This window comes from Hakea prostrata, chromosome 7, assembly GCF_041222555.1.
Source record: "Hakea prostrata isolate BN-2017 chromosome 7, UWA_Hpros_2, whole genome shotgun sequence".
Classification (NCBI taxonomy): domain Eukaryota; kingdom Viridiplantae; phylum Streptophyta; class Magnoliopsida; order Proteales; family Proteaceae; genus Hakea; species Hakea prostrata.
In genome coordinates, this window is record NC_142606.1 from 29,903,279 (window position 1) to 29,917,769 (window position 14,491).

Here is a 14,491-nt window from a genome sequence, read left to right on the forward strand (position 1 = left end):
CAAAGAGTATGAAATTGCGGAGGATTTTATGCATACCGAAATATTTTTGTAATCCTCATTTCTTCTCTTCTTTTCCTTGACTCCCCACCAATGGTTGACTCATATGTTTGTTCTAGCAAAGTCGCGTTGATCTTGTATAACTTGTTAACAGTCACCTGCAATGACTTTCTTCTTTGATCGAAGATTGTATCCAGCTCTTGTAATTGTTTTGATACTGGCCTCTTTGGATCTTTTGAAGAAATAAGAAATTACTTTATCTTGAACTTTGCTAGCCACTTGAATCGTCGTTGTATTAGGTCTTAGTTGTCTGAAACAATGCCTTTACTTAAGGATTTCCGGAGAAATACAATAAGTCTGAGAAGGAACTCACTCGGGTTTTAAACCGATGCCTTTACTTAAGGATTTCCGGAGAAATACAATAAGTCTGAGAAGGAACTCACTCGGGTTTTAAACCGATGCCTTTACTTAAGGATTTCCGGAGAAATACAACAAGTCTGAGAAGGAACTCACTCGGGTTTTAAACCGATGCCTTTACTTAAGGATTTCCAGAGAAATACATTAAGTCTGAGAAGGAACTCACTCGGGTTTTAAACCGATGCCTTTACTTAAGGATACTTCAAAAATTCAATAAGTCTCGAAGGAACTCACTCGGGTTTCAAACCGACGCCTTGCAAAAGGAACTCACTCGGATTTTCATCCGATGCCCCGACTTAAGAAAGTTCAAAAATTTCCATAAGTGTTGAAGTGTTGAAGGACCCATACGAATTTTCATCCGATGCCTTATAGTTGGATCTTGTTCTTGAATGTGGTGTATGATGCCCCCCAATCAAAAGATAGTTTGTTGAAAGCCAAAAATTGCATTGATTGAGTTGAAAATGATTACATCGCGAACAAAATTGAAATCATCCTCAAGGATAAAACTTTTTGAGATGCCTAGCATTCCACGAACGATCCAACTCTTTCTAGGAATTGATGTTCTTCAGCCTGTAAGCTCCTGAACCGACCGGTTCACAACCATATAAGGTCCTTCCCAGGAAGGGTCCAACTTTCTCTGGTGACGCGGGTCGGAAGCTAGGGTGTTTCTCAACACCAGATCTCCGGCTAAGTACCGACGATTCTTCACTCGAGTATTATAATGAGACGCTATCCTTCTTTGATAATGTTGAGTTCGTGCTATTGCCTTTGCCCGAACTTCGTCCAACAAATCAAGACTATCAAGCAGTCCTCCTTGTTCATTTGCTTTTTCCTCGAACTCATGATCCCGTAACGTCCCCGCCATTATCTCCACAGGTGCCAATGCTTCGGATCCATATGCCAACCTGAATGGAGTTTCTCCTGTGGGTGTTCGAACCGTAGTTCTATAAGCCCACAGTACATTATGTAGTTCTTCGACCAAAGAAGCTTTGTCAGCTTCGAGTCTTCTCTTTATTCCTTCCAGTGGCGTTTGGTTAGTAACCTCTACCTGGCCATTGCTTTGGGGGTATGCTACTGAGGACATATGATGCTCGATCATATATGTTCCACAGAATTGCTCAAATTGTGGACAGTCGAACTGAGTACCATGGTCAGTGACAATAATCTTTGGAATCCCAAAGCGATATATGATTGATTCAAGCACAAATTTCTCCACTTTTTTCTCAGTAATTGTGAAACCCAGCCCTAACCTTGACCCGGAAACCTTGTTGTTTGTAGGTCCGATGACCCGAAGTAAAGTAAGAAGTCAGCTTTGGGCCATCCCAGTAGAGGACTTGGTGTCTGGCTTTGAATCCATGAAAGTTGATGATGAGGTTATATTTATGGAAACTGAATCCTGATGAAGATCTAATTAGTTGATGGACTTGGAGTGCTCTCTATCTTGGTTTGAAGGCATTTCTACCTATTAGGTAAGTCACTTGACTTGTGTGCAAAACCCCTTTAGGTTTGGATTTGATCCGGACCTTCAATTCCTGTTTTGGCCTTCTTTGTCGGCATTGCTGATTGGTCGACCGGGCCAGTCGACCAATCCACTCGACCAATGAGTGCTGTCTTTGGCAATTAGGTTGATTCTTGCTCTATTTAGTCCAACCTCGAGTCCACTTCGTATTTGCTGCCTCCAAACCCTCTGGAACGCCAAAGACCTCTGCAAGTCATCTCTCTTGCATCCTTGGTGTTTTCTTGACGGATCTTCGTCGGAACTCTTCTTTTTGCATCAAAAGGTATGTCTACTCTCTCTTCTTCTCCTCCATCTTTGTTTTTCTTTCCTTTTTGAGTTGAGACAGTAGAAGAGATGCTGCATCCTCTGTTGCAAACATCTCTGAACATGTTCTCATAATCATCCTAAGGATTTAAGGCTAGAACAATGATCTTAACCATGATCATTGCAAGCTTTTGAAGGATTCATGATCAAACCATGATTTAATCTCTGTTAATCTTCTAATCTGAATTCTGATCTCTTTGGATCTTCTTTCATTGATCATGTTAGTGGTTAATGGTTGTGTTTTCTTTCCATGATCCATAATCCATAGAATTCTAGTTGTTCTCTTCTACCTTACTATGTGTTCTTCATGATGCATGATAGTTACATATATGGTAGGTTTTATTTCCTTATTTAGATTTATGCTTCTAAGCCTTATTCCATGAAGACCTATGCATGTTTTCATGTTTTCATTACCGAAAGCAATGATCCATCCTCCTATAGTTCTTGTCCTTGTTTTCTATTTCAAATTCATCAAGATCCATGTTTGAGTTAATTATGGTAACTTTTTGTTTCCTAATTTGGATCTTGATACCTTGATTTGATTAGTGTTTTGAGGTCCCCTATATGCTAGAATACTACTGATGTAGTCTACCCCTTGATTAGTACCCTTTTGAACCACCAAATTCGGATTTCATATCTTAAAACTCTGATTTTATAGGCTATCTGTCTGCATTGGTCGTTGATTGGTCGACTGGACCACTCGACCAATCCACTCGACCAATGAGTACAGCAACTCCAGATTGGTCTGTTTCGGATGTTTTGATATATTTTCTGTTAGGGATCTTTCCTAATATGTTGTATATACTTGTTTAGGACCTTCTTCTCAAGTTTGCCAAGATCTTACTTGATTTCTTAGGATCCTTTTGCGAGTTATAAAAGGTAAGGATGGTTATTTCCTTAATTACATAGATGGCATGAATCTAGTTTCTATATTTGAATATCATGAATACGTTTCCTAAATTAGATTCTTACAATGATATACTACTGTTGCATAACTTTGATTACAGTAGCATTACTTATTCATATTGAATTGATTCATGTATGATTTACTTACCAATGTTATACAAGTGATTGTAATACTGATTTCTTTCCATATATGTAGTTACCATATATGTGATGATATGAATTGATGCATGTGTATGCTTACGTATGGTTTGGAAAGGAGAGGTGTCCTTTCGACACTTCTGTCCTTGGACTACTACGGGAATATTATGGGATGTTTCCGGAGATGCCCTCTGGACACCTTCCTAAACTGTTGGTTGACATATCTAGGATTGTCTAGTAGTGTTTGGCTAGGATGTCCTGTTATGTCAGACCCTAATCGGAGGGGTATTGAGACCGAACGACCCTTGGTAGCAATGGGGATTCATGGGCGCTCAAGACCGGTAACCAACCCGTGAGAGGACAGGAATCACATTGTGGGGGCCATTTATTGGTAGGGTTGCATATGATTAGACTTGGGCTCACGGGCGCTTAAGACCGGTAACCAACCCGTGAGAGGATGTGAGAGCTTCCCGTTTACCATATGTGGATGATCAATAGGGTTGATGAGTCCGTAGTCCGAGTTGGTCGGTGCCATAGGATACGCTGACTCTAGTGTGAAGGATACCGGAAAGGATCGTCAGGGACGAGGAATGGAAGTATCTGGATCTGACTTGATGTAACCAAGTAGAAGACTTGCATTTGGCTAGGTTTTACCCTGACATGCGCCAGTACTTATACCAAATGGTTGTGAGAGAGTGTGTTGACTTAACCCCCTGCCAAGGTTTGTCCTGAGGGATGAAGGACCCATTACCAATCGGCTGCTCAAGACCGGTGAAATGATCCGTGAGAGAATCCAAGATATCTTAAATGGTTGAGGATGTGAGTGGACTTTCCTAAAGAAGTACGGTGCTATGACTTAAAGCATGTCTGCCAATAGAGACCAGCATCCATAGAGTTAGATTCATTCATTCATTGTTTGTCTCATATCATATTGCATTTATGTTTGTTCGGAATCCCTCCATTTATGTTATTATGGATTTTAAGCGCGCCTTGGGTTTCTTTGAAACTCATTCCTTTATTGTACAATGTTGTTAGACTATCCTGCAGTGCTGAGTATTATGACGGTCCCTATGAAGAAGCGCAAGGCGAAGAGACATATCTCCGAGGAAGGTGATTGCGGTTACCACAATTACTCGAAGATCCCGCAGTGGTTATGCTCCGTTCGATGCTTAGTCGGACCATTGAGTGGAAGCGTCCTTGTGCTATTTATGAGATCTATACATATAAGGATGTCGTCTATAAAGTGGAGAATAATTTTGTTACCCAATGTACTTGCTCATCGGGGGATTAGATTTTGTCTAGTTTATTCTTTAGAGCTACTTTTCCACTTGGATGTAAAGTGGGATTTTTGCTTCACTTTACTTATCTGTTTGATACTCTGATTATATCTATTATTCTGATTCATTTATGATTCATTCTTTCATTATTGGATCTATGATTTATCTTCCGCACTCTTGTTATGATTGTTCATGATTATGTTATTGTTTATGTGGGAGGTTGATCACTCGATACCGATCTTCGGGCTGTGGATCACACTCTCGGGTATGCCGATAGGTGCAGGGGGAGGGCGTGACAAATTGTCGCCCCGATGTCGCCGGCTTCTACCCATTTTGTGAAGTAATCAATTGCTACTATCGAGATATTCCCGTCCGCCTGATGCCTTGGTGAATTTGCCCATGATATCAATTCCCCACATTGCAAAGGGAATGGGATTTAGAATTGAAGTCATAGTTTCTGCCGGGCGCTTCAATACTGTAGCATGAATTTGAAAGTTACCACATCGACGAACGTAGTCCATAGCAGCCTCTTGGATCTTAGGCCAATATAACCCAAGTCTTAGAATTTTGTGGGCCAGGGCTCTGCCACCCATGTGAGCTCCACAAATTCCTTCATGAACTTCAGCCAAAGCTGATTTTGCTCCTTCGGGGCCTATACATCTCATAAGGGGTCCAGCATAAGATCTTTTGTATAGTCTCCCATTCTGAATGACAAATCTAGCTGATCGAATCTTGATCAACCTTGCCTCTCTTGGATCCTCGGGTAATTTGTCATCCCTCGAGATATTCGATTATTGGATCCATCCAAAGCAACGTTCGCTTCAATATAAGAAATTTCTTTCTCATGATAACTTGGAAAAGTTATCTCTTCAATGTAGACCGAAGGGTCTAGATTCTTTTCCTTGGTATTAGCTAGTCGGGATAGCTCATCTGCCACTGAATTTTCATTCCTCGAAATCTGAGATATCTTCAAATTCCGAAATTGGTTTTGAAATGCCTGCACTATCTCCCGATATTTTTGCAAGCGTGGTTCTTTAATGCCATACTCCCCCTGGACTTGGTTGACTATAAGCTGAGAGTCACTATAAATAGTAACATCTGCAATAGCTAATGCTTTTGACAACCGAAGTCCTGCTATCAGGGCCTCATATTCCGCTTCGTTATTACTTGCATCAAATGCGAATCTCAAAGCATATCGAATAATAAATCCTGCTGGACTTTTTAATAGAATTCCAGCGCCTGCTCCATCTTTATTACTCGAACCATCCACATATACCTCCCAAGTGGTTGGTATAATGGGATCCTCAATTGTGGGCTCCATTGGTGCAGTAGTTTCTACTACAAAGTCGGCTAATGCCTGAGCCTTGATTGCAGTTCTGGGCTTAAAGCTCACTTCGAACTCACTGAGCTCAACCGACCAGGACACCATCCTTCCGGACAAATCGGGTTTGTTAAGAACTTTACTAAGAGGAAAAGTTGTAAATACCTCAATTGGATGAGCCTGAAAATATGGCCTTAGCTTCCTGGCGGCCATCATGAGAGCCGAGCACTGCTTCTCAATCTGCGAATATCTCGTCTCCGCATCTAGCAACACGTGGCTTACATAGTAAATCGGCCACTGTTTCTTATCTTTCTCCCGAACAAGTACTGCACTAACCGCCGAAAGGGATGTCGCTAGATATAGCTGTAATATTTCCCCCTTCTCTGGCCTAGACAGGATCGGTGGTTGTTCAAGTGCTTCTTTTAATTCCTCAAAAGCTTTCTGGCACTCTTCAGTCCACTTTGCTTCCTTACTGCCCTTCAGGTCTTTAAGTGCCTTGAAAAAAGGCAAACACTTTTCTCCAGACTTGGAGATAAATCGATTTAAAGCAGCAACTCTCCCTGTCAAACATTGTACATCCCGAACGGTTTTGGGAGCCTCCATATCAATCAGAGCTTGTATTTTGGCAGGATTAGCCTCAATTCCCCTCTGTGATACCATAAAACCCAAAAATTTGCCCGAGGAAACTCCAAAGGCACATTTTTCTAGGTTTAACTTCATTTGATGCTTCCTCAGTACTGAGAAAACCTCAATCAAATCTGCAATATGATTTGCTTTTGTAAAGCTTTTCACTAGCATATCGTCAACATACGCTTCAACATTCTTTCCTATCAGCTCTTTGAAAATCTTGTTGACGGCCCTCTGATATGTTGCTCCTGCATTCTTTAGGCCAAAAGGCATGACCTTGTAATAATAGCTCTCACGATCAGTCATGAAAGCCGTATAATTCTCATCCTCCTTATTCATAAGGATCTGATTATACCCTAAGTAGGCATCCATGAAACTTAAAGTTTCATATCCTGCAGTCGCATCTATCAAGAGGTCAATCCGAGGCAATGGGTAGCAATCTTTTGGGCAAGCTTTGTTCAGATCTATGTAGTCTGTACACATCCTCTACTTCCCATTCGCCTTTTTCACCATCACCACGTTGGCCAACCAAGTTGGGCACTCGATTGGTTCTGTGAAACCAGAATTCTTAAGTTTTTCAACTTCGCTACGAACGGCTTAATACTTTTCAATGGAGAAATTTCTTCTTTTACGTATCCTTGGTTTCGCCTTAGGGTCTATCCGAGTTTGTGCTCTGCAATGGCCCGATCGATCCCCGGCATGTCCTCAGCGAGACCATGCGAATACATCCTTATTCTGTTGAAGAAATAACTTCAACTCATCTTTAAACTCTTCCAAATTGTTCGGACCCGATATAAGTAATCTTTTTCTCATCTTCGGTACAAAGCTGGATTTGCTCCAGTTTCTCCACTGGTTCGGGCCTTTGCATCTCTGTCTCTTCCCGATCATCTCGAACTTCTATGGGGAGGGCAGTTACCTTCCTCGGACCCTCCTTGTCTTTTAAATAGGCAACATAACACCGCCAAGAGATCTTCCGGTCGGAGGAGACTTGACCAATTCCCATATCGATCGGGAATTTTATCTTCAGGTGTTTTGTCGAAACAATAGCACCTATCTTGGATAAAGATGGTCGCCCGAGAATCATATTATGGCTAGTAGTTCTCAAACCACCAAAAAATTGATTCGGATAGTTGTTTCCTTAAGAAAACTTCCAATGGATAAATCCAACTGAACCGATCCTTCCGCTACTGCAGATGACCCTGCAAAGCCATATAGGTGTGTAGATGAAGGTTTCATCAAGTCCGGATCCACCTTCAATTTTTTATACACTTCGTAGGAAATTAGGTCAGCTGCAGACCCTGTATCAATCAAAACTCTATGCACTTCCCGCCGTGCAATCTCTACCTTGATGACTATAGCATCATCATGAGGTAAACAAACGTCTCTTTCGTCTTCTTCGCTAAAGGTGATAGAATCTTCACCATTCAGCTTCTTCCGCTTCTGCGCCTCTCCGGCTCCAACAAATTTGGATTTTGTTTTCAGACTATGGAATGATTCGGGCTCTGGTCCCCCGAAGATGGTAAGGATCGGTGACCGAGTAGCAGCTTCAATCACCTCCTTGCCTATTTTAGACTTCGGGGCCTCCCTCGATCGTTCTGAACTAACCGAACGATCCCTCTTTGGAGCATCTGCACGTGGCCCACGTGGCTCCTCCCTTCTCCTGCTAATAAAACTGGACAGATGTCCCTGAGATATCAATCTCTCAATATCTGCCTTCAGATGACGACAGTCATTAGTATAATGACCATAGTCCTTGTGGAATCGGCAATACTTTTCCCGATCATACTGCTCTCCGAGTTTCAAAAGAATTTTAGGCGGCCACTTTAAAATATTTTTTCTTTTGAGGATATTCAAAATATCCGCCCGAGGAGCATTCAATGGAGTGTACTCACTTTTACCAGGGGATCTTTGGCGCCAAGGCTGGGATTTTCCAACCCGATCGCGAACATTTTTCTTTGGCTTCTGCTTCTGCTCAGGAGCATTTTGTTCCTTATTGGAGACTTTATTATCTCCTTGGCGCGCATCTAGAATCTCCATGACTTCAGCCTGCTTCTGGCATCTCTGTACCAACTCAGCATAAGTCGCAGGTATATCCTGTAGTAATAACTCCAGGAGTTTCCGATTAGTGAGTCCTGTGAATAGAGCGGTTTTGGCTACTTGTTCATCCAAGTTTTCTATCTACATCGTCACTTTGTTGAATCTTTTCAGAAACTCTCTGATCGATTCGTTCTTTCCTTGTTTGACAGTAAACAAGGTTTCTTCCGTTTTCTTGACTCGTATCCCACTCTGGAATCGCCCTATGAATTGGCGCGCCAATTCGTCAAAGTTTACGATCCTTCCAGAGGGGGGGTTAGAAAACCACTTTTGTGCTTGCTCCAGTTAGAGATGAACCAAAAACCAGCATAAAATTTCATCGAATTACCGAAAGCCGCCATGGTCTCGTTGGTAATAGCCGATGTGAGCTGTTGGATCTCCGGAGCCATCGAATGTTGAGAAGGTAGGCAAACGGAAGTTATGGGGAAACCGATATCCCGCAATTGGCTCAGCAAAAGGAGTCTTCCGAATGACTGAGTAAATATCCTCAGTTATTCTTCCCTTAGCCAACTGCCCTAATTTCTCGTTGATGTTGGCCAATTCTTGACCAATCTGGGTCGGGTGATCTTCAGCAATATGATCACGACCTCGATTAATACGATCATCCCGTGCTACTCGATCATCACGAACAGCCCGTCCTTCCCGAGTGTTCCTCTCGTCACGAATTGCTCGATCATCACGAACGGTTCTTCTGACAGTGGGTGAGTGAGTTCTTACCCCTGTATCCAACCTTGTATTTGAATCAGTTGTACTCTCTTGCGGTCTATCGAACCTATCGCCTCGCCCCGGTTGATCATCGATCCTCCGAAGTCCTCGGTCTCCTTCACGGAAATTCTGATCAACATTCCGGTCTTTAGCCATTCTCTGGTCACGTGGCAATGCACGTCTCCCTGAATCGCGTTGATCAGGCTCTTGTGGTAAAACCACTCGTCTGGTGAGCATGCGGAGTGCTTGGCTCACCTCCAAGAGTTGAATCTTTACCTGATCCAATTGATCTTGGATTGTATCAAGAGGAGGATTACGTCCTCCCTGGCCATCATCCACTTCGATAGGATTTTGGCTTTCCTGGGGAATATCTGGATTATTCACTCTAGGTATCTGAACACCGGAATTGCGTTGTGCAGCGGCTGCTGATCTAGTCACCATGGCTTTTCAAGTCGTTTCCCACAGACGGCGCCAAACGATGCGTCCAAAATCTGCTCAGCCCTTGGATCTCCACGTGATGTCCTGCAAAACGAAAGCGTCAGATGTGGCCCGACCGCTGGGGTCGGGAGTCCACCTCCGAAGGTTAAGTCGGTTGATGAACTTAATCACAAACGGCTCTGCTAGAAGCACGGAGCTAATGAATGAAGAAACGGGAAAGGTGATCTAGATAGCGGACGCTGATAGTTTTGATCTATCAGTATGTATTTGAACCTGAGTCTCAGATAGTATTCTTTTTGATCGATTGATCCGTCCCTCACCTTGTATGGTAGTGAGGTTTATATAGAATGTACCTTCGAATCTCCTTCGTTGGATGCACTCGAGCCTTCTTCGGGTAGTCGTTGGATCTTATCAATGAGATCCGTTGAGCGATAGACTTCTACTAGTTTGGGCTAGTAGAGGACTCCTGAGATAACCGTTAGGTTATGCGATAGTTATCCCTTTGATGATGATTATCCGCAGCCGTCAGTTTGAGTCTGCTGTCATCAGGGTGATTACCCTAATCCATAAGTAAGATTAGGGCAGGCTTGCAGCCGAATAATCTTTCTTCTTCAGCAAGCCATCTTCCGGATCCGGTTCGCTCGGGAGCGATTTGGTTTTCTCCGTCTCGACCGGGGTCGAGGGTCGGACCAGGTATGAACCCGGTCTGATCATAAACTCTCCATATCAATATAGAATTAAGTATTCAAATTCCAACCATTCTGAGTCTTAATTTCGGATAGCCAATTAAAAGAATTAGGCTTAACGAAGTGGAGAAAGATACTTATGATGAACTACTATGCATTGACAATTTTTTTTTCCCTTTTTCTTTTTTTTTTTTTTTGGGGGGGGGGGGAGACTGTGCATTGACATAGACCTCACGTTGTCCACATTTCTACGAAAAAAAATACTGCTGTGTCCACATTATGAATCGCAATTTTTATATTCAGAAAAGTAATGTACTATAATTATGACTGCTATCTATTTATTTATTTATTCTCTTAAAATAAACTGTGGCTGCTTGGATGATGAAAGGCTAGTTATACTTGATTGATTATTTTTTAAAAACTTATTTTATCAATTTGTGTACCACTTGTGGAGTTCGGATATTCTACCAATAAGAAAAAGAATGATTCAATTTTTACATCTTTTCACCACGTATTTAATAAAGAAGCTAAAGAAGCTTGACCTCTAACCACTAGCAAAGGTGACCTCTACCTAGCTACCTCCCTTCGCTGGTAAAAGGTTCTAACTTTAATATATCCTCAAACATGATTTATAGTATGTCAGATTAGAATTTAGTGCTAACCAGTGCATATCCATGTTGAACATGATTGATACGATACAACACTCTGATACATCTCTTAAAATCCCTAACTGGTATGGTTACTATGTATACTTTAAAACTTGACCCCCGCAAACTCGCTACTAAGATCCATATTTATTAGTAAAATCTATGATTTTCAGTGGAAAGGTCATGGGTTCGATTTTTGTGGAAGATAAATCTGCCTCTAAGGATGTAATTGAGGTACACGAAATCTAACCCGGATGAACCTAAAGAAGAAAAACAAGACTGAGGACGAAAAAAAGAAAGAAATAAAGTTAGTTAGTACGCAACTTGCCATAATAGGTAGACCCTTTCGATATTCCAAGACATTTTTAATGCCAACCTTCTTTCACCCTCCTAAAAGTCTTTTTCACATCACGCAAACAAATGTTTAATGGGTATTTTTCTGTTTTATATTATCATTTTGAGAGCATATAGACAAAAGGGATCTGAAGGGGGCCATTGTCAACCTCTAAAGATTCACATGCTTGCACACAACAACCTTAAAGTTACAAACCTTATAATCCTAGTTGACAAACTCTTAATTTAACCCAGAATTCTCAATTGTTTTCTCCAGGAAAGAGAAGAAACCAGTGGCCATGTTGTCTCTTTCCTCCTTTCTCCTCATCTCCATCCTAATCTCTTACATCTCACCATTAACAGCCCAACAACAAGAGCAGAAGCTTTCTTCCTTCTCCAACTCCAACTCCCCATGGTCACCAGCCATGAACCAGACCCTTTTATCCATTAACTCAACCTTTGCTGCTGGATTCAGACCATTACCCGCTTCTCCTGATCTTTACATTTTTTCCATTTGGATCCTAAAAAGCCTTGATAAAACCATTATCTGGTCGCTTAATGGAACTAGTTCACCAGTAAATCGATCTTCTTCTCTGGTCATCTCACCGGCTGGAATTCTCCAACTCAACGATTCAACCGGAAATAATCTATGGCGGTCCACGGCGTTCGGAGATCCTAAAAATGTTAAACTCGTCCTCGGCGAAGATGGTAACTTGGTGTTTGGTAATTGGAGCAGCTTCCACTATCCAACTGATACAATTCTATGCAACCAAACCATAGACGGCACCACACTAGTATCAAAGAATGGAAAGTTCATGTTCAGAAACAATCAGAACTTGGTTTTCAATGGATCCAATGTTTACACATCAACTGCTCCAATTAACATGCTCTCCTGTACTGGAACTCTTGCTGGCAATTCATATGTCACGGCTGATCTTGGATCTGTTCAGTTGCGCCGATTGACACTCGACAACGACGGTAATCTTCGAGTTTATAGTCTTCGTTCTCGCACAGGAACATGGAGAAATGTCTGGCAAGCAGTTCAAGAACTTTGTAGCATTCATGGCATCTGTGGTCCAAATTATATATGCATGACCGATGGCAACAGATCTACTTTCTGTGTTTGCCCATCAGGATTTGAAGTGCGAATTGGGGTTGGTGGTGAGCAAATCTGTGAGAGGAGAATTCCATTAACGAATGAAGACAACAACTTTCTCCAGTTGGATTTTGTTACGTTCACTGGTGGACCGAACGAGGGTGACCTTCATGCTTCCAATTTCAGTTCCTGTCAAAAGGGATGTCTAGCCAACTCAACATGCCTTGCTTATTCAGTCAATTACGAGGGATATAACTACTGTGTTCACCATCAACGCCTCTTGTATGGCTACTGGTCTCCAGAGACACGGGGGTCAACGTTTCTTCGTCTGTCAAATTCAGAAACAAATGTTTCCAGCAACTTCACAGGCTTAACAACCAAGGTGAACACCATATGCCCTGCTCTTATTCGTCTTCCTTTACCACTAGATGATTCTAAAACCACAGCTAGGAACATTGCCATACTCTCCACTGTCTTTTCCATAGAGTTCATTGTCCTTTTCCTCTCTTGTTGGGCTTTCCTTAAGAAATACCTCAAATACCAAGACATGGCATGGACACTAGGCCTTGAACTTCTACCCTCTGGAGGTCCAAAAAGATTCAGCTATGCTGAGCTTAAAGCTGCTACAAATAACTTCTCCACCATTATTGGACAGGGAGGATTTGGGATTGTATATAAAGGCGAGCTACCGGATCACCGGAGCATCGCGGTGAAGTGCCTTAAGAAAGTAACTGGTGGCGAGACTGAGTTTTGGGGTGAGATCATAATCATTGCCAGGATGCACCACCTTAACCTAGTCCGTATTTGGGGCTTTTGTGTTGAGACGAATCATAAAATGGTGGTGTATGAATATATCCCAAATGGGTCTCTTGCCAATTACTTATTCCCTAGCTACTCACCTACAATTCCAGAATCAGGTCAGGGAAAGAACAGCTTCACCAGTAGCAGTAGCAGTAGCAACAACAACAACACAAGCAGTGCTAATTCTAGCTATATCCCATTGAGGCCACTACTGGATTGGAATGTAAGATACAGGATTGCACTTGGAATTGCAAGGGCCATTGCTTATCTTCATGAGGAATGTCTTGAGTGGGTTCTCCATTGTGATATTAAACCAGAAAACATCCTTCTTGGAGATGACTTTTGTCCAAAGGTAGCGGATTTTGGGCTGTCAAAGCTGACAAAGAAGGAAGACAAGGTAGCCATGTCCAGAGTTCATGGTACAAGGGGATATTTAGCACCAGAATGGGTGACAAGGAAGCAGCCAATCACTGCAAAAGCCGATGTTTATAGCTTTGGAATGGTGTTATTGGAGATTGTGACTGGTTCTAGGAACTTCAACTCTCGTTTATCTTCAACAAAGGGGAGTGAGGAATGGTATTTCCCGAGATGGGCATTTGAGAAAGTATATGAGGAGAGAGAGATAGAAGAGCTTTTGGATAGAAAGATCAACCACTGTTATGAGAGTCAGGTTCACTTTGAGTTGGTGAATCGGATGGTGAAGACTGCAATATGGTGCCTGCAAGAACTGCCTGAGCTAAGGCCATCAATGGGGAAAGTTGCAAAGATGCTTGAAGGAACACTGGAGATCACTGAACCCCCAAAACCAACCATTTTCTACTTGGATTTTGATGACTAAGCCCATTGCAGATTGGAAGGATGAATATGTTTATTTTGTGAAGTATTCTTCGTTTGAATCAGTGTATCTAGTTATTCTCTACTGAGTGTACCTTAGGCTGGATTACCCCCCCCCCCCCCCAAAAAAAAAAAAAAAAAAAAAAAAAAAAAAAAAAAAAAAAAAAAGAAAAAAAGAAAAAAGGGAAGAAGAAGAAGAAAAGAAAGGAAAAAACCTCTACCAGGCTACAATAAAGGTGTGAACCTCCAGCCATATTTTGACCTCCTATTTCAGGGGGTACTTTAAATCATTTTGGGCCTAAATTTGGTGTCTATCCTAACTTTATGCCAATTAACCCACTAGAACTTGGCA

General features: G+C 42.0%; 1 protein-coding gene across 1 annotated transcript; it reads left to right on the top strand.

The window, feature by feature from the left end:
• The first annotated feature begins 11,658 nt into the window (after window positions 1-11,658).
• On the top strand, window positions 11,659-14,245 carry LOC149010879 (G-type lectin S-receptor-like serine/threonine-protein kinase At1g34300). The gene has a single exon (XM_089163266.1). It carries the CDS (start codon window positions 11,708-11,710, stop codon window positions 14,141-14,143), a length of 2,436 nt encoding a protein of 811 aa, XP_089019392.1. The 5' UTR covers window positions 11,659-11,707; the 3' UTR covers window positions 14,144-14,245.
• Window positions 14,246-14,491: the final 246 nt, after the last annotated feature.